Source organism: Muntiacus reevesi, chromosome 17 (assembly GCF_963930625.1).
Source record: "Muntiacus reevesi chromosome 17, mMunRee1.1, whole genome shotgun sequence".
NCBI classification, from domain to species: domain Eukaryota; kingdom Metazoa; phylum Chordata; class Mammalia; order Artiodactyla; family Cervidae; genus Muntiacus; species Muntiacus reevesi.
Window position 1 is genome coordinate 42285651 of NC_089265.1, and position 26596 is coordinate 42312246.

The 26596-nt window shown below is 42.3% G+C and overlaps 1 protein-coding gene and 1 long non-coding RNA gene across 4 annotated transcripts in view; one reads left to right on the top strand and one right to left on the bottom strand.

Moving 5' to 3' along the window:
• PIP5K1B (phosphatidylinositol-4-phosphate 5-kinase type 1 beta) overlaps window positions 1–26596 on the top strand; it is a 338680-nt gene that overhangs the window by 308415 nt on the left and 3669 nt on the right. The window contains exon 14 of the mRNA XM_065908234.1: window positions 11042–11159. Within this exon, the coding sequence (XP_065764306.1) occupies window positions 11042–11159 (118 nt within the window). The remainder of the gene's footprint in view (window positions 1–11041; window positions 11160–26596) is intronic.
• The window catches only part of LOC136148601 (uncharacterized), a 124318-nt gene continuing 98373 nt past the window's right edge, over window positions 652–26596 (bottom strand). The window contains exons 4-9 of one of the 3 annotated variants that reach the window (XR_010659527.1): window positions 18471–18584; window positions 15011–15170; window positions 11072–11241; window positions 8575–8602; window positions 6777–6924; window positions 652–6452 (exon numbers count right to left, since the gene is read on the bottom strand). This is a non-coding gene — a long non-coding RNA (uncharacterized lncRNA). Of the gene's footprint in view, window positions 6925–8574; window positions 8603–11071; window positions 11242–15010; window positions 15671–18470; window positions 18585–26596 lie in introns of all 3 variants that reach the window. The other 2 variants (XR_010659525.1, XR_010659526.1) reach the window with 2 other exon arrangements.

A 26596-nucleotide genomic window follows, 5' to 3' on the forward strand; every position in this document is an offset into this window, starting at 1 on the left:
AATGCACAGATCCTAAGTATGTAGTTCCATAAAATTTGACAAATGTGTACATTCCAGTAACCATCACCCGACTCTAGATAAAGAATATTCCTATCCTACCAGAAGTTCCCTTCTGCCTCTTCCTAGACATGACTACCCAAGGTCAAGGCGACATTCCCCTTTGTTTTATTCTAGAAGATTAATGGTTTTAGCCTTCACATTTATTTTTATTTTTGGCTGTGCTGAGTCTTCATTGCTGTGCAAGCTTTTCTCTAGTTGTGTCAAACAGTGGCCACTCTCTCGCTGTGGTTTATTGGCTTCTCATTATGGCAGCATCCCTTGTTGAGGAGCACAGGCTGTAGGCACACCGGCTTCGGTAGTTATGGCACGTGGACTCGGTAGTTGTGGCTCTCAGGTCTAGAGCACAGACTTGGTAGTTGTGGCCCATGGACTTGGTTGTCCCACGCAGCATGTGGAATCTTCCTGGATCAGGGATCAAACCTGTCTCCTACACTGGCAGGCAGATGCTTGACCGCTGAGCCACCAAGGAACCACTAGGTTTCACATTTTGTCTGTGGTCCACCTCAAATTAACTTCTGTGTATAAGGTATCCAGGGGATTCCCCAGTAGCTAAGTGGTAAAAAAAAAAAAAAATCCACCTGCAGTGCAGGAGACGTGGGTGCGATCCCTGGGTTGGGAAGATCCCCTGGAGGAGGGCATGACCACCCACTCCCGTATTCTTACCTGGAGAATCCCATGGACACAGGAGCCTGGTGGGCTACAGTCCATGGGGTTGCAAAGAGTCGGACACGACTGAAGGGACTGAGCCCATGGCGGGGGGTATAAAAAATTCTTTTTGCTCTTCTTTCATATCTATTCCTGCCTCTCAAGTCAGATAATCAAGACTGATCTATGATAATAGATTTGTCATTTGGAAACAGATTTATACATCTTTTTTTCTTTTATAACTCAATCATTATTGCTGGGGATATCTTAGGAGCGCAGCAAAGGACGAATTCTCCTCAGTGCTTAGACAGCTTGAGGCAACATGTATAGGGCATGGTATAGCTCCCCAAGCAGGCCTGGTTCAAATCCAGTACCACCATTTATTAACTGCGGTTAGACACGTTAGCCTTAAAACTCACATGTACAAAATAACTAGGTAGAGACCCAGCCTAACAGGGTGATCTCTGATGATTAAACGAAATAATGTCTGTAATGCAATCATCACAGTATAAACATCACCATCCGTGGAGAACTGCTAGCTTCAAAATGGGTGTGGGAGGATGTTGAAAAGAAAAATAAAATCTCCTGGAGATAGATGGTGGGAAAGTTCCATGAACTTGGATGGGGGTTCTTTCTTGAAAGCCTTCTCCCTCTAGCCACCACCCACAGATGCACACCCGCTTTCCTCAAAGGGAGGGCCCTGCCTCCTTCCTCTGCCTGCTTCTGAGGCTGCTGGGGGCAGGAGCTCCGTTGCTTTAGCTCTCTCAGCAGCTGTGGCTTCCTGTCCCCAGAATTAATAGACCTGACAGCACTCTGTTTGCTGCTTTCTTCCCCTGCCAGTTCAAAGCGCAGCTTTTTGCACTGGGTCTCCAGCGGTCTTTGTGCCTCAGGAAACACTTAACGCCGGGAGAGAGGCGGGTTAAACCCCAGCACTAGACCCATAGGTGGCCGTCATTCGATTCCAGAGAGAGAGCTCTGCTTGCCTTCATTAGAAACAGGCAGCCTCCCTGCCTAAAAATAGCCAAAGTGGGAGAGTGTGGAAGAGCAGCAGCCATGCTCATGGCTGCAAAGGAGAAAAGACAGAAAAAGAAAGCAGCAGACCCTGCTGAAAGCCTGGCAGGGTGGGTTAGGAAGGTGGGTGGTATTCTGTATGCAGTAGCCATGGCCAAGGGCTTCCCAGTGCTCTGGGTCCACACTGGGGGTCTTGTAGATGTGCCTATACAATCAACCCTGGAGCTCGTGTGAAGGAGACGCTCATCCTGGCAAGGGTATGAGATTTGCTGCAGGCCGACACTCTCCCGGCTGCAGCTGGGAACCCCTGTGCCAGGGCTTCAGAACTCTACACCCTAGAGCAGCCTCCACCCCCGAGCCACGCCAGCCAGAGGTGAGCTTTTCTAAGACACGCACGTGACCTTGGCTTGACCATCACATCAGAAGTGCCTGAGTCCTGCAGGGAGGGACCTGCTCATAAGCACATGTGTCTCTGGGACTGAATAAGTATTTGTAGCCTTCACGTGAGGCTAGGCTGTACTTGTGGGTTTTCTCTGCGAGGAGAGCTTTCCTGTCCACATTTCTTATCATCAGTCAGTATTCCGGTAGGTAGCTAAACTTAGACTAGCAGAAAAAGAATTCTTCCCCAAGTGTTACAATAAAGCCAACCTCCTCAGACACACCTACCGTCCCTCAGGAAACAAGCAGAGTCCCAGAGGTAGAAGTCATAGTGACACCCTGGGTCGTTTAGACAGAAGAGCATTACCCTCTGTTGGCCTTTCGCTTGCAGGGTCTGACTTGGTCCTCTTGATTGACGGCCCTGGGAGGTGGGCTGGGTGGGAACTGCATTCTCACTTGAAGAGGAGGAACTAGGAGCTCAGAGTCATGACTTGCCCAGTATTATAACTAATAATCGAAGAAGCAGGGCTGGTATTCAGGCCTCCACCCTTAGCCCAGATGCTCCCTAGGTTTACCCCCCATGGCACTCAGTCCATTTCTAAAGGGCAAAAACCTCCAAACATGAAGCAGCCTAAAACATGGTATAAATTTAAGCAAAGATTTTAAAAGACTCCATTTAACCTTGATTTTGGAAACATGTTTCTTCGCATGCCCCAGCAATCATGATTTTGAATTTAGAGAGGAAAATGTAAACCTAACTCAAACTGAACTGACTGAACTCACTGTTGCCTAGGCATTAACAAGATTTTCAAGTCATAATAATAAACTCTATGGAGCGATTTTCTATGTTTAGAATCAATCCATGAACAAAGCACAGGAAAACTGGTTCTAGCTACAAGATAAGAATAAAGGAATATAAATACTAATAGCCATGACAAAGTGGGAAGGCAAGGACAAAGATTAAATAAGGTGGGAAATTAAAGATATATGGTATACGGTTGATGGGATAGAAAAGGTTATTAAGTATATGATTTACAGTTACACAATAAATAAAATATAAATGGCAAATGTTGGGAGGAAGTGCAAAGTAGGAGGAGGCAAACGTCCTTTGTATTGAATCAATAGATGCTGCCTTGGGTTGATAATGTATTTTATTCCCTGATTCATCAAAAGATGAAGGAAACCACCAGAAGGGCTAAAAAGAGAAATGGTGAAAGGCGCTGCCCTTGGGGAGATGACTGGGGTACGGGCGGGAGCAGGAGGTTGTTTACTTTATCATAAGTCATCTGTATCATATGATATATTATGTTATTACTTTAACAAAAAAGGAAGTGAGGGGATAACTTTTGAAAGACAAAAACAGTGCTTTGTACCATATGTTCTCTGAGCAAGTGTCCCCATGAGAATTAGCTATAAAACACTCATTAGGTCTGCAAACAGCAATCAGAGTGTCCCAGGCTATACAATTACCTATGCCTGTTTTCAGCAGTCCAGCCAGGCTAATATTCTCCAATGAAGCCAAACTAATGTTGCTGGTAAAAGAAAGGAACATTTTTGTAAATGACAGAGAGGCCTGAGCAGCATCAGAGAGCCACTAACGTCAGCTCCCAGAGGGAGCTAGGAGGACATAAAATTCCCCCTCCTTATCCTGCTTAACCTGTGACAAGTTTGTGACGTGTGCAGAGACCAGAGCAGCTGAAGAATGTTGGCAGCACCTCTGCTTTTACGAGGGAGGAAGAAAACTAGATAGATTAACAGTTTCCTGAGCGCCTCGCTGCAAATTAGGTGCAATTAGCCCTCAGACCATCTAAATTGAAGGAATTGTGGCAAAACTTGATGGTGCAGAACCCAGGCAGCCAGCCAGACTCAAACCTGTTCACATAAAATTGCTTCTAGAAATGGATCTTCCCAAGCTGCGAGGCTGAAAAATGGCAGGCCTTCTGACAAGATTGCTAAGTTTTGAAGGCACTCCTCCCAAGAGAAAGTGACCCCTAAAATGGAATCTGGAAAACTCTCAGCCAGAGACATTAGAAGCCAATTCCAAATAGGCTTGTGCCCAAGAAAGTCAACAGTGAAATAAGGAAACCGAGCAATAGCAAGACTATTCCCAGTGTCAGAACTGGAGAGGAACAAACATGAAATAGATCAGTGACATAAACATTTAAGTGAAAATTCCTTTTAGAACATATTTTATCTTTCTACTTGGGGCATCTTCAAGGGAAGAGGAATTTGCTGTAGGCTGCGGATGCGTTTGTTTACATTGGATGGTTTATTCTTGCATTATGTCCCTACTCTTTTATGGATTGTACTTCATTAATTTTTTAAGTAGCAATGGACAAACACATGCACATTCAAGTATATAGTATAAAGATTCTTTTTTCCCCCATTTATTTTTATCAGTTGGAGGCTAATTACTTTACAGTGTTGTAGTGGTTTTTGCCATACATTGACATGAATCAGCCATGGATTTATATGTATTCCCCATCCCGATCCCCCCTCCCACCTCCCTCTAGTATAAAGATTCTTAAAGCCCAGATAATACTTTATGTCCTTGTGTGAAGCATTTTCATGTATAACCTTTACTAACCTCTTTGCTAAAAACAGCAGTGGAATGTTAAAATGAAGTATTTTGACTATCCGTTTCAGCAGAGACCCAAAACAAAAGCAAGGTGTGAGATTGCAGGTCATGGGAAGGAAGTGGTGAGAAACCATTTAGCTGACTACCTACCTACAGTCTTTGAGCGAAGGAAGAGTTGGCAGTTTGAATGTGATCTTTAGAGAGAGCTGTAAGGGAGTTGGGGTGCCTGTGCCTGCCCCTACCCAGGGAAAGGGGCTTCAGTGAGGCTTCAGAGACCTTGATAGTGCCCCATGGGGCATAGGGGACCTGGATGTGTCCCCTGGTTTCTGACTCATGCCTAAGGCCCTGAAAACTCCAGTGGCAGAGGAGGGAAACTGTGCTGCTTGAGAATGGTCTATGCTGCTCACTCACCTCTCTCTCTTCTGTGCTTTATTTTTCTCCTTAGTGCTTTTGACCAACATACTATATATTTTAAGTATTTTCCTCCCATTACCTGTTTTCCTCAATGCTATGTAAGTTCCATGAGTCAGAGATCTTTGTTTAATCTCTACTGCATCCTGGCGCCTAGAATACAATGTGCAAAAATGGGTATTTGTGTTGGATGTTTGCTGTTACTCCAGTAATCATGCATGTTCAGTGTTATTATTCTCATTTGACATGTAGGAAACTGGAGTTTCCAATAACTGGAGGGGTTAAGAAACTCATCCAGTATTGCATATACAGCTAAAAGGAAAAACCAGATTTCAAAGCAAAGATGGTGAAAGTGAAAGTCACTCAGTCGTGCCTGACTCTTTGCAACCCAGAATTCTCCAGGCCAGAATACTGGAGTGGGTAGCCCTTCCCTTCTCTAGGGGATCTTCCCAAGGCAGGGATCGAACCCAGGTCTCCCGCATTGCAGACGAATTTTTTCCCAGCTGAGCCATGCCTGTAATGCCTTATCGACTGAGGTATCTGTTTCCCTGAAGTGTATCCTCATCCTTTCTTGGGCAGCAGACAGGACCCAGTCTAAGATTTTTAGGGAAGCAAAATGTCAGTTCTATACTTGGATATCACCCAATACATACTGAATAATGAAGATAACAAATATTTTTTAAAAGATTAATTGGTTACATAGCTTTTGCTATTTAATGTCAGATTATTCCAAGAGCATTTAACGCGACTTTATAAATGCCTAATTATTTACACAGGGCTAAATGTTTACATGTCTTTTTTAAGTGTTAAAACATTAGAAGCTTATATACCTCTATTCTTGTTAACTATCAGATATTCATTTTTAATACGTTACTTTTTAAAAATTGTGGTAACATAACACAAAATTTACCATCTTAACCATTTTTAGGTTAACAGTTCAACATTTAAAGTACATTCACATTGTTGTGCAACCAGTCTCCAGAACTTCTTCATCTTGAAAAAACTGAAACTCTCTGCCCACTAAACTCCCCATTTCACCTCCCCTCAGCCCCTGGCAACCACCCTTCTTTGAATTTGACTACTTACATGAGGAAGTCGGTGAAATTATACCACCTGTTGGTCACTGTGAATAAGGCTGCTGTGAAACTGAAGTGTTAATTTTAGGGCTGCCATAACAGAGTACCACAGACCAAGTGGCTTAAACAACAGAAATGTATTTTCTCACAGTTCTGGAGGCTAGAGGTCCAAGATCAAGGTGTCAGCAAGGTTGGTTTTCTCTGAGGCAGCTCTCCTTGGCGTGTAGATGGCCATCTTCTTCCTCTTCACATGGTCTTTCCTCTGTGTGTCCAAGTCCCAATCCCCTCCTCCTCTTCTCGTAAGGACACAAATCATATTGAATTACAGCCATCCCAGTTATGTCACTTAACCTTAGTTATACCTCTTTAAAGAGCCTATCTCCAAATACCGACACATACTGAAGTACTGGGAGTTAGGACTTAAAGATATAATGGAGGCTGGGGGGAAGCCCATAGTTCAGCCCATAACACTGAGGGAACAAATATCTGAGACCCTGTTTTCCGTTCTTTGGGGTATATATCCAGAAATAAGATAACTGGCTCGTGTGGTAATTCTATTTTAACTTTTTTGAGAAAGATAAATATGTTGCTGTGTACAGCATATTTTGCCTACTTACTTTTCCTCAAACTTCTCTGGCCATCATAGCTCTTCTCAAACAAAAGATCTCCACAGCTCACATCAAGCATCAAATCCGCATACATTTTTGCTGGTTTATGGGATGATCCTCAAGCTCCTGGGCACACTGGTCTCAGCTCCCTCAACTTCTGCAGTGGCAAGTTTATAAAATTTCATCAGGGGTGACCATAGAAAAGGTGTTTAATTGGAAAACAAAGTTCTTATTCTAGCTCTATTCAACTCTAGTGTGACCTTGAGCAAGTTACTATGCCTCTCAAGCCTCAGCTTCTTCATACAGTGCAGTAAGGATATTGGACTGACATACACCCAGAGGGACCAGGCAGAGATGATGCCAATGGCGAGAACAGGCCAGGTATGTGACGCAGAAGACAGCAGTAGGACCCTGGAACAATGGAGGGGACATGCCTCAGCCTCATCACTACTCACAAATGTGGGCTTGGAGTTGCCTGCCCATCTCGTTTCTCATTAGAATCTGTGGAAGACTGGATTTTGTAGGAATTTCCTGTTACTTAATTTAGCAATCATTCAAATTTTTTAAAAAAAATCTCTTTGGGCCCAAAACATACTTCTCCCAGCCAGCCTGGGTCTGTGGGCCAGCAGTTTGCATCTTCTAGGCAGACCATCCTCCAGGATAGAGGTCCCCTTTCCTCTGGCTCCTGCATCATCAGCGCTAGCCCTGGGACACTGCAGATGGTCCCCAGCTTCCCCAGCCTGCAATATAGCATCTCTCCACCATTCTATATGAGTTCCTTTATGACCAGCTTTTTTTCACTTACCAAGGTCCACCTATATTGCTGCATATATGATACTTTACTATATTTATTGCCAAGTAATATTCCATTGTATGAATTACTTATCAACTGGTGGACTTTTGGGTTATTTCCACTCTGTGGCTATTATGAGTAATGCTGCTGTGAACGTTCATGTACAATCCTTTGTGTAGGCATATATTTTTCCATTTTCCTTACATATATACCAAGGAGTGGAATTGCTGAGTTGTAGGTTTTGAAGATTCACCAAAATGTTTTCCAAACTAGCTTCATCATTTTACATGCCTATACACAATTCAGGAGGACTCCAGTTTTTCCATATCATCTGTCTTTTTTATTATAGCCATCCTAGTGGCTGTGAAGTGGTGGTATCTCATTGTGCTTTTGATTTGCATTTTCCTAATAACTAATGATGTTGAGCATCTTGACATGCATTTATTGGTCATTTGTATATCTTCTTTGGAGAAATGTCTGTTCATATCCTATGACCATTTTAAATTGAGTTGTCTTTACTGTTGTACTACAAGAGGTTCTTGTATACTCTGGATATCTCATTTTTGTCCCCCAAATTTAAGGATGCTCAGAATATTCTTCTTACTAAGATAGGATATTATTCTAATATGTGCAAAACAGGACAGATTAACAGAAGGTTTTTTCTTTTAATATGCTTGATGGATGTTATTAAATTTGACCATATGGTATTAAGGAAATATAGTATTTTCTCTGTAATCTATTATATTTTAGTTAAAATAGCTGGAGAAGGAAATGGCAACCCACTCCAGTATTCTTGCTGGGAAAATCCCATAGACAGAGGAATCTGGTGGGCTACAGTCCATGGGGTTGCAACAAGTCAGACACAACTGAGCAACTGACCATAAGCTGATAAATGTACCTGCTAAACCCCAAAGAAAACTAATTATTTTTCTATTTCTATTTGGTTTTAACCATGCTAGTGACTCATTCATAGTTTTCAAAAGTAAAACAAATATTAGGTTGAAAAATACTTACAAAAAGGATTTACTCCTAGGGAGGTAAACTCTGAATCACAGAAGGACCAAAAAAAAGAAAAAAAAAAGAAGGATTACTTTTTGCTATATTTTATACTACAGGTGGTATGCTATTAAAAAATTAAATTTTAAAAAGCACTTATAGAATATCTTGGTTATACCCTTAATCTTAGGATGGAAATAATTTAAAATCATGACCAAAAACTCAGACAAGATGAGAGAAGCTTAGATTTGAACCTCATCAAGTAAATTATGGTTACAAAATAACCCAGAAGCCATTAGAGATTTTTTAACTGTATTAAATGTGAACTATATGTATTTTCCAACCACTTTGTTTCTTGCTTTGATGTTTAAGTAGATAAAGCATTCATCTTTCTCATAAGGCTTAACCAGGCAGGACTGCTCCCAACCCATGGGATTAGTGAGTGGCCATCTTAGCAGTAAAAAGGCAAAAGACAATTAAAGCCCATCACAGCATCCTTGCTCTTGATCCAGAAAATAACCTGAGCAACATTCATTGTCATGCAGTGCCTCTCCAAACAGCATCCCTTGAAACCTGATGATTTATTTAACCCAAGAAATCTGTAAAGGTTTACAATATAAAGTCAACAGCTCGGTGGAAAGAGACCACGTTCACCTTCATCTTTGAAAATCAATCAAAACACACAGTTTCCCACCTTGTATAACCCATCTTGGGTTTTTGAAAAGCAAGAGGACTTTTTTTTTTCCTGGGTCTAGAATTTAAAGAGAAGTTATATCAAGCCAAAGTGAAGTGGCTTCATCCCTGAGTTTCCAAATTCTCAAATATCATCAAATGGAAAACCTATGGGAGAGTCCCTGCTTCCCTTTCCTCTTACTACTAGTCTGGAGTCTCACAATTTTGTGTTATGTGTTCTACAAATGAACCTGATTTCATAAGATCCTTTGAGAAATTTTTTTAATATTGAAGAGCTCAGAACTTCTATTTCATGTATCTTCAATTAACAGGTAAGTATGTACAGAAATAGAATTATGTGCTGTGCCCAGAAGACAGAGGACTGAAGAGTGTAATGTCCTCAATAAGTCACCTATCTATCTGGGATGCTCAGACAAGAAGCCCAGGGGCTGACTTTAGGTGGGAGTTTTCAAGTGGAGTGAGCTAAGAGCTCAGCCCCCAGAGGTGATGGGTCCTGGTGATGGGGAGGTGAGTGAGGAGGCCAAACTTTTCCTCTCCTGCTCTCAGCCCTGGTGCCCAGACAAAGCGCCAGCCAGGTCTGTCCCACGTGGCTGCCAGTCAGCCCCCTAGCCCACCTCTTCTAACACCAACATCAGACTCTTCCACCATTGTGTGTAGATATTTTGCTTCTGAAAACCATCACATGGAAAATTTCCACAGGTTAAAAATATAACTAACTTTTATTTCAGTAGGGGGGAAGACTGTACATTCCTGAGCCACTAAATTCCCAATTTAAACATTATCAATGTTAGCTGAGGCCATGGGGTCGCAAAGAGTCAGACACGACTGAACGACTGAACTGAATGTTAGTGTGTATGTGTGCGCGAGCTTAGTTTTTTTCCAACTCTTCAGGACCCCATGAACTGTAGCCCGCCAGGCTCCTCTGTTCATGGAATTCTCCAGGCAAGAATACTGCAGTGGGTTTCCATTTCCTACTCCAGGGGGATCTTCCTGATCCAGAGCTGGAATCTGTGTCTCTTGCATCTCCTGCACTGGCAGGCAGATAATGGACCAATTACTTAACTCTGGTTATATTATGACAAAACAAGGTGGCTTCCCTTCCATAAAGGACTCTCCAGTACTGTATACCTGAATTCCTTTGGCTTTTGTTGTTATCCTTGTTAGGAAGGGTCCATCTCAACTGTCCTCACAAAGCACATGATGCAGAGCTCTGTATTTAGGTAATTCATTATTACTCTAACTGTTGGCCTTGATCAGCAGCAAGAGCATCACCTGGGAGCTTGTTACCATGGGATCCATGTCAGACCCAATCAAACTCTGCAGGTGGGGCCCAGGAGTTCGGGCTTTCACAAGCCCCCAAGGGGATTCTGCTGCACTTTTAGGTTTGAAAAAAGAAATCATCAATGCTAATGAGGGATCAGGTTATCTTCTATAAGCTAGAAAAACATCAACACTGTTGAGAAAAGGATTTAAGCAGTGAGAGCTAACTATTCAGAGCTGGGGATGGGCCTCTAGATTGCCAGAAGTCTACCCTCACAGGGTGTGGGGCCCACAGATCACCTCTCAGAAATACAAAGTGTCTCATGCACTAAAGTGGACAGAGAAAACGCACTGCCAATAAAGCCAGACTCTTCAGACATAAGTGCACATACCTCTGGTGTGACCATATCTCCTTCAAACACCCCACATTTTTCTTTCCCCCAAAATTTACCCACCTCAGCCACCACTTGGGAGGGGTCCTTGGATTTTGTTCTGAAGGCTACATGCTCATCATTCTTCCTTATTTTTCCAGTAAAGGATTACCTTCCAGTTCCACCTTTACCTTGGAAGAGGGGACCATCTACTTGACTTCTGAGCCAGATGCTCTGGAAATGCAAGATGACAATGCCTCCGTGCTTGATGTCTATTTAGTAAGTAATACCTGGTTTCTTCCCCTTCTTTTCCTCCTCGTTTACAAATGGATCCAGGCCATAGCTCATACAAGAACAAATTCTGTAAGGTAAGGCATATTTGAGTTTTAAAAGAAATAATGGCACCCCATCACTTCTACAAACAGCGCATCTTTTCACAGATTATGTCATCCCACAGTTCTTATAGAACAACACAGAAGAATACGGAGGATAAAATCCTAAATCACCATCTGTAATGAGAACAATCCCCTATTGTTGAAGCCAAGTGGGGCACCTTGGTGTCATTCTTCACAAACTACATCTATTTTGACTCAACTGTATCCACTCGTGTGGGGGCGTGTGGGTTCCTGTAGCCAAATAATGAAGCCAAAGCTGAGATCAGTGCAATGCAAGCTTTGTTCCATGCCCGAAGAATGGAGAGGTCAGAACACAGTTCACAGGTCAGCTTCTCACCCATGTGGTGAGGTTTGATTTTAAAGAGTAAAGACAAGAGGATGAGGAATGAGGCGAATGCTGAGTGGAGGCATGTGCAGTAGTCTGTGTGGGACGGGACAGGGACTTTTGAGGCAGTAGGGTGCCACTCTTTTTATCCTTTTTTGGTCCTTAATTTCCAGTTGTGACCACCAGTGGGTATGTCATTTAATTCACGAATGTAGTAAAATCAGTGTGTAATGAGATTCAGGGTCTGTTTGAGGTCAGATTTATCACCATCTTGGTCCCTGCTGGTGCCATCTGGGTTTTTGGTGTTTTGTTTTTGCTTCTCGCCTTATAATTTCCTTTCTTATCTCTGGATCCTGTGACTTAACTCCTACTGAGGGCAGGTTTTGAGCAAGGACTTGGTGCAGCTCTGGCGACTCTGTGTCCTTATTGACCGAAAGAGGGAATTAACACCTACCTCACAAGGCGGCTTGGTAACAGCCGTTCTGACAGGTGTGTGGTTTTGATTTGCAATCTCCTGATGATTAGTGATGTTGAGTCTCTTTTCATATGTCTATTGGCCATCTGTAGGTCTTTGGAGAAATGCTTATTCAGGTCCTCTGCCTATTTTTTGATCTGGTTGTTTATATATATAAACAACATAATCTATACATAAACGATCAGATTGTTTATATGTACACACACATATATATATGAATAATCAGGTTTCATATATATATATAAATTGTTGAGTTGTATGACTTCTTCATATAGTTTGGATATTAACCCATTATCAGACAATCATTTGCAGATGCCTTCTCTCATTCGGTAAGTTTTCGTAGCATACTATTTTGAGCAATAATTATAATGGCCAAACTGGGTACATACCATACGCAGGCACTATACCAATGCTTTTCTTACACTAACGCTTTCATGAAGGCAGGTGTTCTACTTGCCTCCATTCATGCAGATGAGGAACCCAGGGCTTAACTGATCAGTTCTCAAAGCTTTTAAGTGGCGAAGCCAAAATTCAAATCCAGCTCCCACCTAAGCCCCCCATCACTGTCATATTACCCATGAAGCCCCCTATCACTGTAGGTGTTCCTGATTGATGTATCCATCTCATTGGAATCATGCTCCTGACGAAGGTGAGAAGTGGATCCAAAAAGGAAGGAGTGAGGATTTTTAGTTTTTATAAAATTCCTCTTTTGTCCTTTCTATTTTTTCACGTTTTTGTTGCCTCGGTTCTTAAACCTTTTGATCCCTGGATCCCTTCATATTCTAAAAGTTGAGGATCCCAAATAGCTTTTGTATACGTGGATTATATCAATATTTTGTATTTTTAAAATTAAAATGAGAACTTTCAAAAATATTGATTTGAAACTATTAAAATGTTAAACATATTTTTATGAAAATTTCTATTTTTCAGAATGAAAATAAGCTTAGTGAAAAGAGTGGCATTATTTTACGTTTTTGCAATCCCTCTTGTAAGAAGCTGGGTGTCTGCTTCTACATTGATCTGGCATGATCCGGCATGGGACTGTATTCCAGTGTGCACCCATGAGAGGGAATGAGAAAGGGCAAATAACATCTTAGTATTAGTAGAAAAATAGTTTGACCTCGTGGATCCCCAGAACTGGTCTCCCACACCATTGTTCTAGTACTTTAACTTATCCCCTTCTACTTGTGCAGAACCAAATGAGACAGGAATTAATTAGAAATAGGCACTGAGACTCTATGCTTGTCTCTGCCTCTCATTAATTACTGACAGTGAATTAATCACCCTTTTTGGTCCTTAGTTTTCTCAGCTATGAAATGGATCATTAAATCACCTCTGAAGACCCCTTCCAGCTCTGACTGGTTATGGCCTATTCTAAATTACAAGGAATTCCAGAAACAAGGTGTTTTTTCCCCCCTCAGAATAGCTATAAGCTGTTTTTTCAAATTGCAGTTTCATCACACATTTCACCATCAACCTTCACAGTATTTCAACTTTTGTGGCAACACATTCAGAAAATTCTGCATCAATAACTTATATTTCCAGGGTGCGTTTTCACTCTGGAGATTATTTTGTATGCTCTTCCAGTCTGAGAGGACCCAACTCACTGCCATCCCTTCAATATTTTCATTTGCCTCCACACTATGAAAGAATGGATGGCAAAGAAAAGCATCAGAAAGGAAAACCAATCTTGCCAACATCTTTGTCTCTCCTTCCTCTTGACCTGATTAAAATCCTCTTAATCATAGCCATCTTTACTGAAAGGGCATTTGAAGGTTTCTGTGGTGATATTATACTAGGTGGTGTAACCAAACATAAATTTTTCTTATAATGTTTCTCCTCCTCTAAGAATTGTTGGTTGTGCTACCAATTGCTAGTGCTACTATTTGTATGCTAATGGACAATACTGTTTATATCTCTTTAAAATATAATTTAAACTCAAATGATTTATGCACACCAGATAACATAAGAAATTTCCTTTTAAAAGATGCATTCATAAATATCACTCATTATTAGAGAAATGCAAATCAAAACTACAATGAGGTATTACCTCATATTGGTCAGAATGGCCATCATCAAAAAAATATACAAACAATAAATGCTGGAGAGGGTGTGGAGAAAAGGGAACCCTCTTGCATTGTTGGTGGCAATGTAAATTGATACAGCCACTATGGAGAATACCATGGAGGTTCCTTAAACAACTAGGAATAAAACTACCCTATGACCCTGCAATACCAATACTGAGCATATACCCTGAGAAAGCCATAATTCAAAGGCACATGTAAGCCAGTGTTCATTGCAGCACTATTTGCAATAGTTAGGACATGGAAGCAACCAAGATGTCTATCAATGAATGGATAAAGAAATTGTGGTACATATATACAGTGGAATCTTAATCATTAAAGGGAATGAATTTGAGTGAGTTGTGGTGAGGTGGATGAATGTACAGTCTATTATACTGAGTGAAGTTAAGTCAGAAAGAGAAAAATGTATATTAACACATATATATGGAATCTAGAAAAATGATGCTAATGAACGCATTTGCAGGACAGGAAGAGAGATGCAGACAGAACAGACTTGTGGAGATGGGGGGAAGAGAGGGTGGGATAAATTGACAGAGTAGCATTGACATATATACCACCATGTGTAGAAAGCTAGCAGGAAGCAGCTGTTGGCACAGGGGGCTGAGATTAGTGCTCCGGGACAACCGACTCAGGTGGGATGGGGGCAGAATTGGAGGGAGGCTCAAGAGGAAGGGGATATGTGTGTACTTATGGCTGATTCACGTTGTTGTACGGCAGAACCCACCACAACATTGTAAAGCAATTATCCTCCAATTAAAAATAAAAAGATCCATCCCATTATGTGCATGTAAATTAGGCTAGCTATTCTGCTTTTTCCAGTAGTTTGACAGAAAATGAAAAGGATAGGTTACCTTAAATGGCTGCTAATTGTTCCATTATCCTCATTCAAGCATTTGGTTCAGGTTCCATGTTCCTAGTTATTTCTTGGAAAAAGGCCGTTCACCTTCACGCTGTAGTTCCAGGCTTTCTGATTCATTTTCAAATACTCACATCATCGTGTTTTTTAGGATCCTGTCCAACGACCAGAGAGATGTTTTCCACTGAATTTTGAGTTGATGACACAGATTGGAGTATTTAAAAGAATACAGCAGAGATGAGCAGGCTCCTGATTTTAAATGGCCAATCATGCAGTCTTCATAATACGGCCCGATTCCGCTTTTCGAATTATCTGATATCCTAAGGCACTGATCACGGTAGCCATCATTTGGTGTTAGTACAAAGAGGAACAACCAACAAAGGCAGTGCAGCTGAAAAATGTTGTAGGTGAGAGTGTCCTTTTTCATGACGAACTGGGAGTGAGTGGGCAGGTAGGAGATAATGGAACTGCTTTATTAAATAATAGAGAAGTAAAAGAGGGCTGCCACACAATAACAGTTTTCTTGCTTCTGTTATGTAGTCTTGAAGTCATGCCCTTTTCGCTTTACACTTTATGTATTAACAGCCTACCAATAATATAGCCTATCATCCAGATGTGTGTTTCTGCATGATGGCTGTTTGAAGTACAAAAACAGCTGTGGGCAAAGAAATAGTTAAGCCTTTTTTTTTAGCCATGCAGTATTGGCGATTAGTGTTCTGATATGCAGCTGTCAGACAGCTTGGTTATTTAATGTGTCTTCAGGGTGGTTAAAAATACTATTTGATCATGGGACGAAGGGTGCCAGAGAAGCGAAAATGATTGAATTAACAGCTTATCATACTATTATCTATGAAAAAAAGCTTGAGAAAAAAAAAGAAAGACACTTTAAATTAGGTCACGGGGGTCCTAGAAAGCTCAGTGGAACTTTTTGGCAAGAGACACTGCATTTCTGGACTTGACTTTCCTGACGTTGACATTAATGACTTGTATGTGAAGTGTCGGGTCTCTGGAATCATTCCTTGCCTGAGCCAGCACTGGCTGCAAAGGACGTTTATTTGAAACGGTGGCAATTCTGTTGCTTCTCAGCAGAGAGCTAGCATCCCCACCAACCAGAGATGCTGCTCGCGTTTCTGGTAGGTCTTAGTGTGATCGAAATAGGAAGAGAGAGGCAGTGGCTGCCGTCTTTGGTTTATAAGATGTTTCACCAGAATGCCAGTTTCTTCCACCGTCTGACCACATGGTTGAGAAAGGAAGAGATTTCAGAAAGGGCAAAAAATAGGGCCCTTTTCAAAGAGGGTTTGATCCTTTTAAGTCAGCGACCAAATAATATTTCTGAGACAGGTGGAAAAGCTGACAAAATGGATCTGACTGCCTGCACCCCATGGCAACTAGAAAGGATTCGTCCTGAAACAAGAGTGACGCCAGCTTCAAATTAATGAGGCAACCCGTCAGTCTGGATTAGGTCTCTGTAGGATTTTTTCTTTTTTTTTAACAAACAGCATTAAACTGCTGTTTAAGGATTAGCTTAGGGAATTGGAGTTATAAAGGCATACTGGCTTTTCAGTTAAATTAGGCCCACAGTTAATTGGATGACAGATTGCAGAGCTACGGCAGTTTTTTCTTTTTTGTCCTAGCTTTATAGTGAATCGTGGCCTCACAGGCCAGCTTAATTTCCACCTTCTCAAGGCTGGTTTTGCTCTCAAGCTCGCCTAAGGTTCCTATTCATCCAGGCCCTCGTTGGGGGCCCCTTTATTCTCTGTCTTTACCTCTCAACACCAGGCTCTCTCTCCCTCCCTACTCCCTCCAGAACCTTCTTGTCGCTTCTCTGACTTCGATTTCCGTCTTCTCCCTCGTCAAAGGAAACCAATGTTTGCTAGTCTCCTAATAAGCCTTTTCAACTCTTGGGAAGAGTGTTTGTGGAAGAATAGATTCTAATGGTATGAACCTGGGGTCTACCAGGCCCTGAGCCTTCTGGAAACAAAAAAAAGCAAACTCAAAAGGAGAATTTAGGGAAATGAAAATTTTAGGGAAAGTAAGTTTAAATCATGAGCTGGGCTGTCCTTCACACCATTCGCACTCCTGGGACCTGAGGAGGAACGGGAAAAGTGAGTAGAAGGGAGGACGCCTCCGTACTGTCCACTCAGTAAAAAGTAAGGCCCCTGTGAGTGTGACAGATGGCATGAGGGTGGCTCGAGAGGGGGAGTCCAGGGCCCAGCTTCCCTTGGCCTCTGCCTGTGCTCCCAGGGCTGCCAAGACAAAGTGCCGCAGACCGGGAGGCTTACACAACAGAAATGTGTCTCCAGGTCTGGAGGCCAAAGAAGCCCAAGGTCAAGATGTTGGCAGGGCCCTGCTACCTGTGCAGGCTCTAGGAAAGGATCCTTCCTGGCTTCTTCCGGCTTCTGGTGGTCACGTGGTCCTGAGCACCGTTCCACTTGCAGTATTCTAATCTCTGCCCCAGTCCTCACCCTGTGACTCTCTGTGAGTCCCCTCTTGTGATAACAACTGTCACTGGATTTAGGGCCCACCCCAATACCAGATGACCTCATCTTAACTAATTATATCTGCTAAGACCATATTTCTGAATACGATCACATTTTAAGGTTCCAGGTGGATGTGAATTTTCAGGGGACACTAGTCAACCAACTATACCATGAAGACATGTAAAAGGGCACACACACACTCTTTACTATGTTTGGCCCCATTTGTCCCTTCACTTCCCACCTCCCTGGCTAAGTCTGTGAGGTTGCATGTATGTTTATCAGTCGCTCAGTCGTGTCTGACTCTCCACGATCCCATGGAATGGAGCCCACCAGGCTTCTCTGTCCATGGAATTCTCCAGGCAAGAACACTGGAGTGGGTTGCCATTCCCTTGTCCAGGGGATCTTCCCAACTCAGCAATCAAACCCAGGTTTCCAGCCCTGCAGGCAAATTCTTTAACCATCTGAGCCACCAGGGAAGTGAGGTTGGATATATGTTTCCAAATTATTGTGGACTCCTCGCAAAAAGGTATCAGGTAAGAATGCATTAACAGATACAGTCACATGCTGGGGACATATTGTGTATTAGAAATAAAATCCATGAGAGTGGAGCAGAGCATTGGTATTTTTAAAAGCTCCCCACACATCCAGGGCTGAGACCCAGTCAGCTTGTCGACAGGGTCCTTCCACTCTGAACATCCTGTAATCCTTCTGTGCTGAACGGAAGGGAAAGCTCTCCCCTAAGAGCCCCTAAGACGGTTGGCCAGTTAGGAAAAAGGAACTTGATTCTAAGGTGAACCTTGCCTCCTTCATTTGTGAACTGGATATGGGACTGGATTCCTGCAGCAGACGCTACCGCCACCTAGTGGTAGGAAGCTGCCTCTGACCAACCCGGATTAGGAGTGATTGAGGGCCTGGAATTGACTAGTAAGTGTGAGCTGTGAGGCTCGGGGGAATGTCTCCACACCGTGTACTTACTTAATGGTAGCCTCTCGGTAGCTGTGAACCCACGTTTGGCAGGGGTACATCCTCCAAACAGCAAAGGCAGTTCCCTCTGACAGACATCTTCCACCTTTCAAGTTGGAGTGGAGGCTGCAATTACAATCAGACACAAAAATGAAGGTGCTAATTTTCCCTAGGATCCTAGCATGCCCTTCTCATCCATCAAGGTCAGATACACTTGAGCCTCTTTGTAAGTCCTACAGCAGTTTGGGGGTTAAACACAGAAAACCCTTATTTTTACTGCTTAGGCAGCATCTCTAATGAAGTATCAACAAACATAGGGTGGAAAAGCCTTTTTTTTCATTTTCAGTCTTTGACAGGCTGTTCTTTACAGTCACTCTACCCGCAGGGGACTATAGCTTTTGTGGTGGCTCCCAATAGAATATACAGTTAAGTATGTGTGTGTGCTAAGTCACTTTAATCGTGTCCGACTCTTTGTAACCCGCCAGGTTCCTCTGTCCATGGAATTCTCCAGGCAAGAATAGGGTTGCCATTTCCTCCTCCAGGGGATCTTCCCAACCCAGGGATTGAATTTGTGTCTCTTATGAGTCTCCTGCATTGGCAGGCAGGTTCTTTACCACTAGCACCACCATAATAAAATTCAAATATAGGTCCTTATTTAAAAAAAAAAACCCAAAAAACCAACTTTCTAAATCCCAGTAATAGTACTGTATTTGTTTCCTAGGGCTGCCATAACGAAGTACTATAAACTGGGTGGCATAAACAACAGAACTGTATGTATTGTTTCACAGTTCTGGAGGCTAGAAGTTCAAGGTCAAGGTGTTGGCAGGGTTCATCCCTTCTGAGGGCTGTAAGAGGAGGATCTCTTTCTGGCTTCCCTTCGTGGCTTGTGGATGGCCATTTTCTCCCTGGTCTTCCTTCTGTGTGCCTGTCTCTGTGTTCAAATTTCCCCGTTTTATAAGCATCTCAGTTATATCTAATCAGGGCCAGTCCTAAGGACCTTACTTTATTTAACTCCCTCACCCCTGTAGTACCAGGGGTTAAAGCTTGAACATATGAATGGGCCGAGGGGAACTGGGAGGCACGAAGCAATCCATGCCGGCTACTGTGTTTTTGTGAAGAAAAAAATGGTACCAAGAAAAGTGATGGAAGGGAAAGGCCTAATAAGGGTGCAGCCTCTGGCTATGGCTAGGGGGTCTCTGGCAGCTCACCCTTTTCTTCCACACAGGGAGAAAGGAACCAGTGGCCTCATCCCAAGGCAGTGCTCCCTTTTGAATGAAGCTAGTACCATACTACCCTCTCCAGAATGAAGCTAGTACCATACTACCCACTCACATTCTCCAGAATGAACTCAGTTGCAGCCCCAGGGCTATGGGATACATTAGATAATAAGGTAACCATTTCTATTTACAATTAGCAACAGTCACTATAAAGTGCAATGTAGAACTGTCAGTCACATAAATCACTGATGCCTCCAGCTTCTCTTAGGTCTTTGGAAAACAAATCAATCAGGCCGGGAACTGTGTTAAAATATTGCTGCTATACTAAGAGTTTTGAAATGAGAGGCCATAATCCTAAATCCATCCCTGGAGACATCTAGAATCAGTGCCAGGTTTTTCCTGGGTCTGTTCTCATCTTATCAGTAATCTATCTGCCGGTTGGTGTGGAACACTTTGATAGGGCATTGGAAGGCTGGCAGGAGGCCTGGGACTCCATGTGCTGCCAGCACTCAGAATTCAACAAACATTCTACATGATTGGCACAATGTGCTAGTTTTCTTCCAAATTGTACGTACCCTCCAAGGTCATTCCAAGTCCACTTTTTGCCTCAAGGCTTCTCAATTAAGGCCCTTTAGTCCCTGGTTCTTGGGAAAGAGTAATCTTACCCCGAGTCTAATTTTTTTTTTTTAAAGTACGAAGGTAGGAAACTTAGGTAGGAAGCTTCCTCCCAGCTATAAAAACTCCATAGCAGTGTGATTGGACTCCATACATAGACTGTGTCCTGATTCCTATAGCACTAGTGTCTGTACTTGTTCACTTCCTTAAAAAAATGGTGAGCTTCTGGACACCTGCTACAGTTGTTCAAAGAGAAATCTCCTCCAATCTATTCCCAAGCAGTCATGCCTTGTGAAGTTTCCTAATACGAGGCAGATATGAATATGATAAAATGAAAACATAGAGCCTGATGTTTGAAGAAAAATCCCAGAGTACACGGTGGCTCCTCAGAAAGTCCAGGGTCTTCGAGAAGGCAATCTGGTGAACCCAGAGGAGGAGGGGACGCCGGGCCCCAGGGGATGATGGCGGTGGGACCCTGCGGAGCCTGCTGTGTGTGCGGCAATGCAGAGTTTGGCCTAAAGTGAAGGGCGTGAGGCAGAATGCGCGGGTGTGCTCTCATGGCAACAGAGAGAACTCCGGCCAAAAGAAGAACAATGTGAAATAGGAACAAAAGGCAGCAGGGCTGGGGAAGAGGGGCTTGGAACGGGAAAAGGAAATAAGGGACTTGCCACCTGTGATAGCCTGGAGAGGAATCCGTTTTTTCCTCAGGGTATTTTGGCAAAGAATTTCAACTTAAAATCAGAATGGGGCTGCCCTTGGACCCCAGAGAGGAAAAGATCCTGCTTCCGTGGGATCCTGGGGCTGAACCGTGAGGCAATTGTAGTTAAAGAAGAACATCACCCATGAAGGTCAGGAGCTCATGGAACAATGAGACCTCGGGGACTGTTTAGTGTGGTCATCTTAGCCAGTCTGACAGTCCTGAAGATGCCTTGTTTCAGCTCTGCCCTTAAATCCCCTCACAGCACGTTCCAGATCTTATGAAATTCTATTGGCTAAATATGCCTTTTAAACAGTAGGCTGAGGGTGTGTATGTGTTTCTTGCAGGAAAAAAGGGAGGGATGGAAATGAGCCTAGAAGTGAGACCTCAGAAGAGGAACGTCTCACCCCTGACACCCTCGGCAGAGCACTCTAAAAAGTCACCCTCCAAAACTTAGCCCATCATGCAGTGATCTACTTCAGGGGGACCCCTGGGGTAATCTGGCTGCCCCACAGTGGGGTCCACCCTCAGAACGGGCTTTGTTTTTAGCAAACAGACTGTGTTTTGCTGTGTTCTTCTGTGAGCAGTGTACAGTTTCAGTCATAGGAGTACCTGAGTTTAAGTGGAAATAAACATGTGAACCTCTCACACACCCACAAACCAACATATTTGGATAAATAGTGCTAAGGATTTAGGTCACAGAAATACCTAAATACTCCTTTACCAACCATTATCACACCTTTTCCTTCAGGTCTCAGAATTTAAAACAGATCGTGGTTTCTCAGAGCATCATATGCTTAGGGAATTAACCTTGGCATCTGTGTGGACAGATGATTACGTACATGTGCATACAAGAGCTGTTCAGTTGATGACAAGAGCTCCAATGTCATTCTGTCTGTCCATGCTTCCCTGAGATATGGCTGGGTTCTCCCACCAAAGCACCAGTTCCTGTTTCTACTTCCAAAGCCATCGGGTGAGGAGAGGGTTGAGTTTCAGTACTTCAGAAGAAGTTGCTAGTGTTTGGGGAAGTAATACCTGAAGAGCCCATCCCTGTGTTGGAGAGCTGGAGGGGATCCTACACATACCATATTTTGAAGAATAAACTCAAGCTATGAGTTTCTTCCCAGTGTAGATAGACAGCTGATACTTTGGCTCTTCACTGATGGCTAATAAAGGATTTGTGGATTATAATTTGGAGAAATGAAAATTGTTGCACACTTTATACTAAATATGAGATAATAAAATCACCTTCTTCTCACTGTGGCCAAGTTTATAATCATGGGAATAGTGCTTAAGACCTAAAGACCTATCAGGCCACCTTGTTTTATTAGGGTTATAAATGTCTACTTTCAGGTAACCAAACATGTCATTCCAGGATTACGTTACATGGGTATAGAATTGGCAGTTCTCACCAACTTTGACATCCTTGTACACTGGGGGTAAGAGTGGGTGTTTAATGAAGTTTACGGAAACTGCAACAAGACCCTCCAGTTTAATTAAAAAAAGAAAAAGTTCCAATGGAATGAGAGACAAGATGGCAGAGCAGAAGGACTTGCTCCCCTTCTCTCATGAAAACACCAAAATCACAACTAACTGCTGGACTACAACCATTGACAAAAAAGACCTGAATCTACCAAAAAAGATATTCTACACCAAGAGATGAAGAAGCCACTATGAGATAGTAGGAGGGGCACATTGGCAACAAAATCAAATCGCAGTGGGTGACCCACAGACTGGAAAATAAATATATCATAGAGGTTCCCCCACAGGAGTGAGAGTTCTAAGCCCCACGTCAGGCTCCCCAGCCTGGGTTTCATGACCCCCCAGGGCGTTTGTCTTTGAAGGCCGGTGGGGCTTGAGTGCAGGATCTCCAGAGGTCTGGGGGAAACAGAGACTCCGCTCTTGAAGGGTGCACAGGGGTTTCACATGAATGGGACCCTGGGCAAAGCGGTGAGCCCATAAGGGCCCAGGCCAGACCTACTTGTGGGTCTTGGAGGGTCTCCTCAGGGCCTGGGGGTCAGCTGTGGCTCACTGTGGCGGCAAAGACACTGGTGGAGGCCCCAGGGAATACCCATTAGTGTGAGCTCTTGGGCAGCAAAAGCAGTTCTAAGAGGAAGTTTATAGCCACACAATCTTACCTCAGGAAACAAGGAAAAGCACCTCAAACAACCTAACCTTACATATAAAGCAACTAGAGAAAGAATAAACAAAATCCAAATTAATTAGAAGGAAAAAACTATAAAGATTACAGCAGAAATAAATGAAATAAAGTCAAAGAAAATAGAAAACATCAATGAAACTAAAAGCTGGTTCTTTGGAAAGATTAAAAAATTGATAAACCGTTAGATCACTAAAAAAAAAAAAGAAAGCTCAAGTCAATAAAATTAGAAATAAAGTTAAATCTGACACCACATAAATACAGATGATCGTTAAGAGACCACTACAAGCGACTATATGCCAATAAAATAGACAACCTAGACAAAATGGAAAAATTCTTATTAGAAAGGTACAATCTTCCAAGACTGAACCGGGAAGAAATAGGAAATATGAACAGACCAGTTACAAGTACTGAAATGGAAACTGTGCTTTAAAAACTTTAAACAGACAGAAGTCCAGGACCAGATGGCTTCACAGGTGAGTTCTATCAGACATTTAGAGAAGATGTAACACCTATCCTTCTGAAACTATTCCAAAAAACTGAAGAGGAAGAAACACTCCCAAACTCATTCTAGGAGGCCACCATCACCCTGATACCAGGCAAAGACACCACAAAAAAGAAAATTACAGACCAATATCACTGATGAATGTAGATGCAGAAATTCTCAACAAAATACTAGCAAACGGAATACAACAATACATTAAAAGGGTCATACACCATGATCAAATGGAATTTATCCCAGGAATGCAGAGATTCTTCAATATCCACAAATCAATCAGTGTGATATATCACATTAACAAATTGAAGAATAAAAACCATATGATCATCTCAATAGATGCAAAAAAGCTTTTGACAAAATTCCATGCTCATTTATGATAAAAACTCTCCAGAAAGTGGGCATAAAGGGAACCTACATCAATATGATAAAGGTCATATATGACAGAGCCACAGCTAACATCATACTCAACAGTGAAAAGCTGAAAGCATTTCCTCTAAGATCAGGAATAAGACAAGAACGTCCACTCTTACCTCTTTTATTAAACACAGCTTTGAAAGTCCTAGCCATGGCAATCAGAAGAAAAAAGGAATTCAAATTGGAAAATAGGAAGTTAGCAGATAAAATGATACTATACACAGAAAATCCAAAAGATGGTACCAGATAATTATGAGAGTTCATCAGTAATTTCAGTAAGGTTGCAAGATGCAAAATGAATATACAGAAACCTGTTGCATTTTCAAATAAAAAAAATGACATATCACCTCACATCAGTCATAATAGCCATCATAATCAACACTAAATGCTGGAGAGGGTGTGGAGAAAATGGAACCCTCCTACACTGTTGGTAGGAATGCAAATTGGTACTGTCACTTTGGAGAACAGTATGGAGGTTCCTTAAAAAACTAAAAATAGAGCTACCATATAACCCAGCAATCCCACTCCTGGGCATATATCCAGGGAAAACCATAATCCAAAAGGATGCAGGCACTGTGATGTTCATTGCAGCACTATTTGCAATAGCCAGGACATGGAAGCAACCTAAAAGTCCATTGACAGGAATGGATAAAGATGTGGTACATATACACAATGGAATATTACTTACCATTAAAAAGAATGAAATACATTTACAGAGGTGTGGATGGATCTGGGGCTGTTGTACAGAGTAAAGTAAGTCAGAAAATGAAGCACAAATACTGTATAATATCACTTGTATGTGGAATCTAGAAAAATAGTAGAGATGAACTTATTTGCAAAGCAGAAGTAGAGTCACAGATGAAGAGAACAAACTTATGGTTACCATGAGGGGCGGGTGGGTGGGATGGATTCAGAGATTGGAACGCACACATACACACTCTGATTTATAAAATACATAACTAATGACTTAACTTAATGAGACTCTACCCAATAGCACAGGGAACTCCACTCAGAGCTCTGTGGTGACCTATGTGGGAACAAAATCTAAAAAAGAGGGGGTATGTGTATACATAGGACTAATTCATTATGCTGTACAGCGAGAAACAACAAAACATCATGAAGTAATTGAGTGTTAGTCACTCAGTTGTGTCCAACTCTTTGCAACCCCAAGGACTGTAGCCCATCAGGCTCCTCTGTCCATGGAATTCTTCAGGCAAGAGTACTGGAGTGGGTTGCTATTTCCTTCTCCAGGGGATCTTTCTGACCCAGGGATCAAACCCGGGGTCTCCTGTATTGTAGGTAGATTCTTCACCATCTGAGTCACCAGGGAAAGCAATTATACTCCAGTAAAAATTAATTTTAAATATCTGTTCAATTTCTATACACTTACAGTGAAAGGTCAGAAAGAGAAATTAAGGAAATAATCCCATTTACCATAGCATCAAAAAGAATAAAATACCTAGGAATAAACCTACCTAAGGAGGCAAAAGACCTGTACTCTGAAAACTAAGATGCTGATGAAAGAAACTGTTGCTGTTGTTCAGTCGCTCAGTTGTGTCCAACTCTTTGCGACCCCATGGACTGCAGCACACCAGACTTCCCTGTCCTTCACCGTCTCCCTGAGCTTGCTCAAACTCATATCCATTGAGTTGGTGATGCCATCCAACCATCTCATAAGATGACACAAACAGATGGGAAGATATACCATGTTCTTGAATTGGAAGAATCAATATTGTCAAAAATGACTATAATACTCCAGGCAACCTACAGGTTCAGTGGAATCCCAATCAAATTACCAATGACATTTTTCACAGAACTGGAACAAAAAATTTTTAAAGTTTTATGGAAACACAAAAGACCCTGAATAGCCACAGCAATCTTGAGAAAAAAAACGGAGCTGGAGGAATCAGGCTCCCTGACTTCAGACTGTACTATTAAGGCTACAGTAATCAAAAAAGCATAGTACTGGCACAAAAACAGAAATATATTAATAGGTCAATGGAACAAGATAGAAAGCCCAAAAATAAACCCTTGCACCCATGTCAATTAATCTATGACAAAGGAGGGAAAACTACACAATGGAGAAGAGACAGTCTCTTCTATAAATGGTGCTGGGAGAACTGCAGCACATGGGTGTAACCTTAAAAATGAAAGAATGATCTCGGTTCATTTCCAAGGAAAACCATTCAACATCACAGTAATCCAAGATTATGCACCAACCACTGATGCTGAAGCAGCTGATCAGTTTTATGAAGACCTACAAGACCTAGAACTAACACCAAAAAAAGATGTCCTACTCATCACAGGGAATTAGAATCCAAAAGTAGGAAGTCAAGAGATACCTGGAGTAACAGGCAAGTTTGGCCTTGGAGTATAAAATACATCAGGGCAAAGGCTAACAGAATTCTGTCAAGAGAATGCACTGGTCATAGCAAATTCCCATTTTCAACAACATAAGAGCCAACTTTACACCTGGACATCACCCAGTGGCCAATGCAAAAATCAAACTGAATATATTCTTTGTAGCCAAAGATGGGA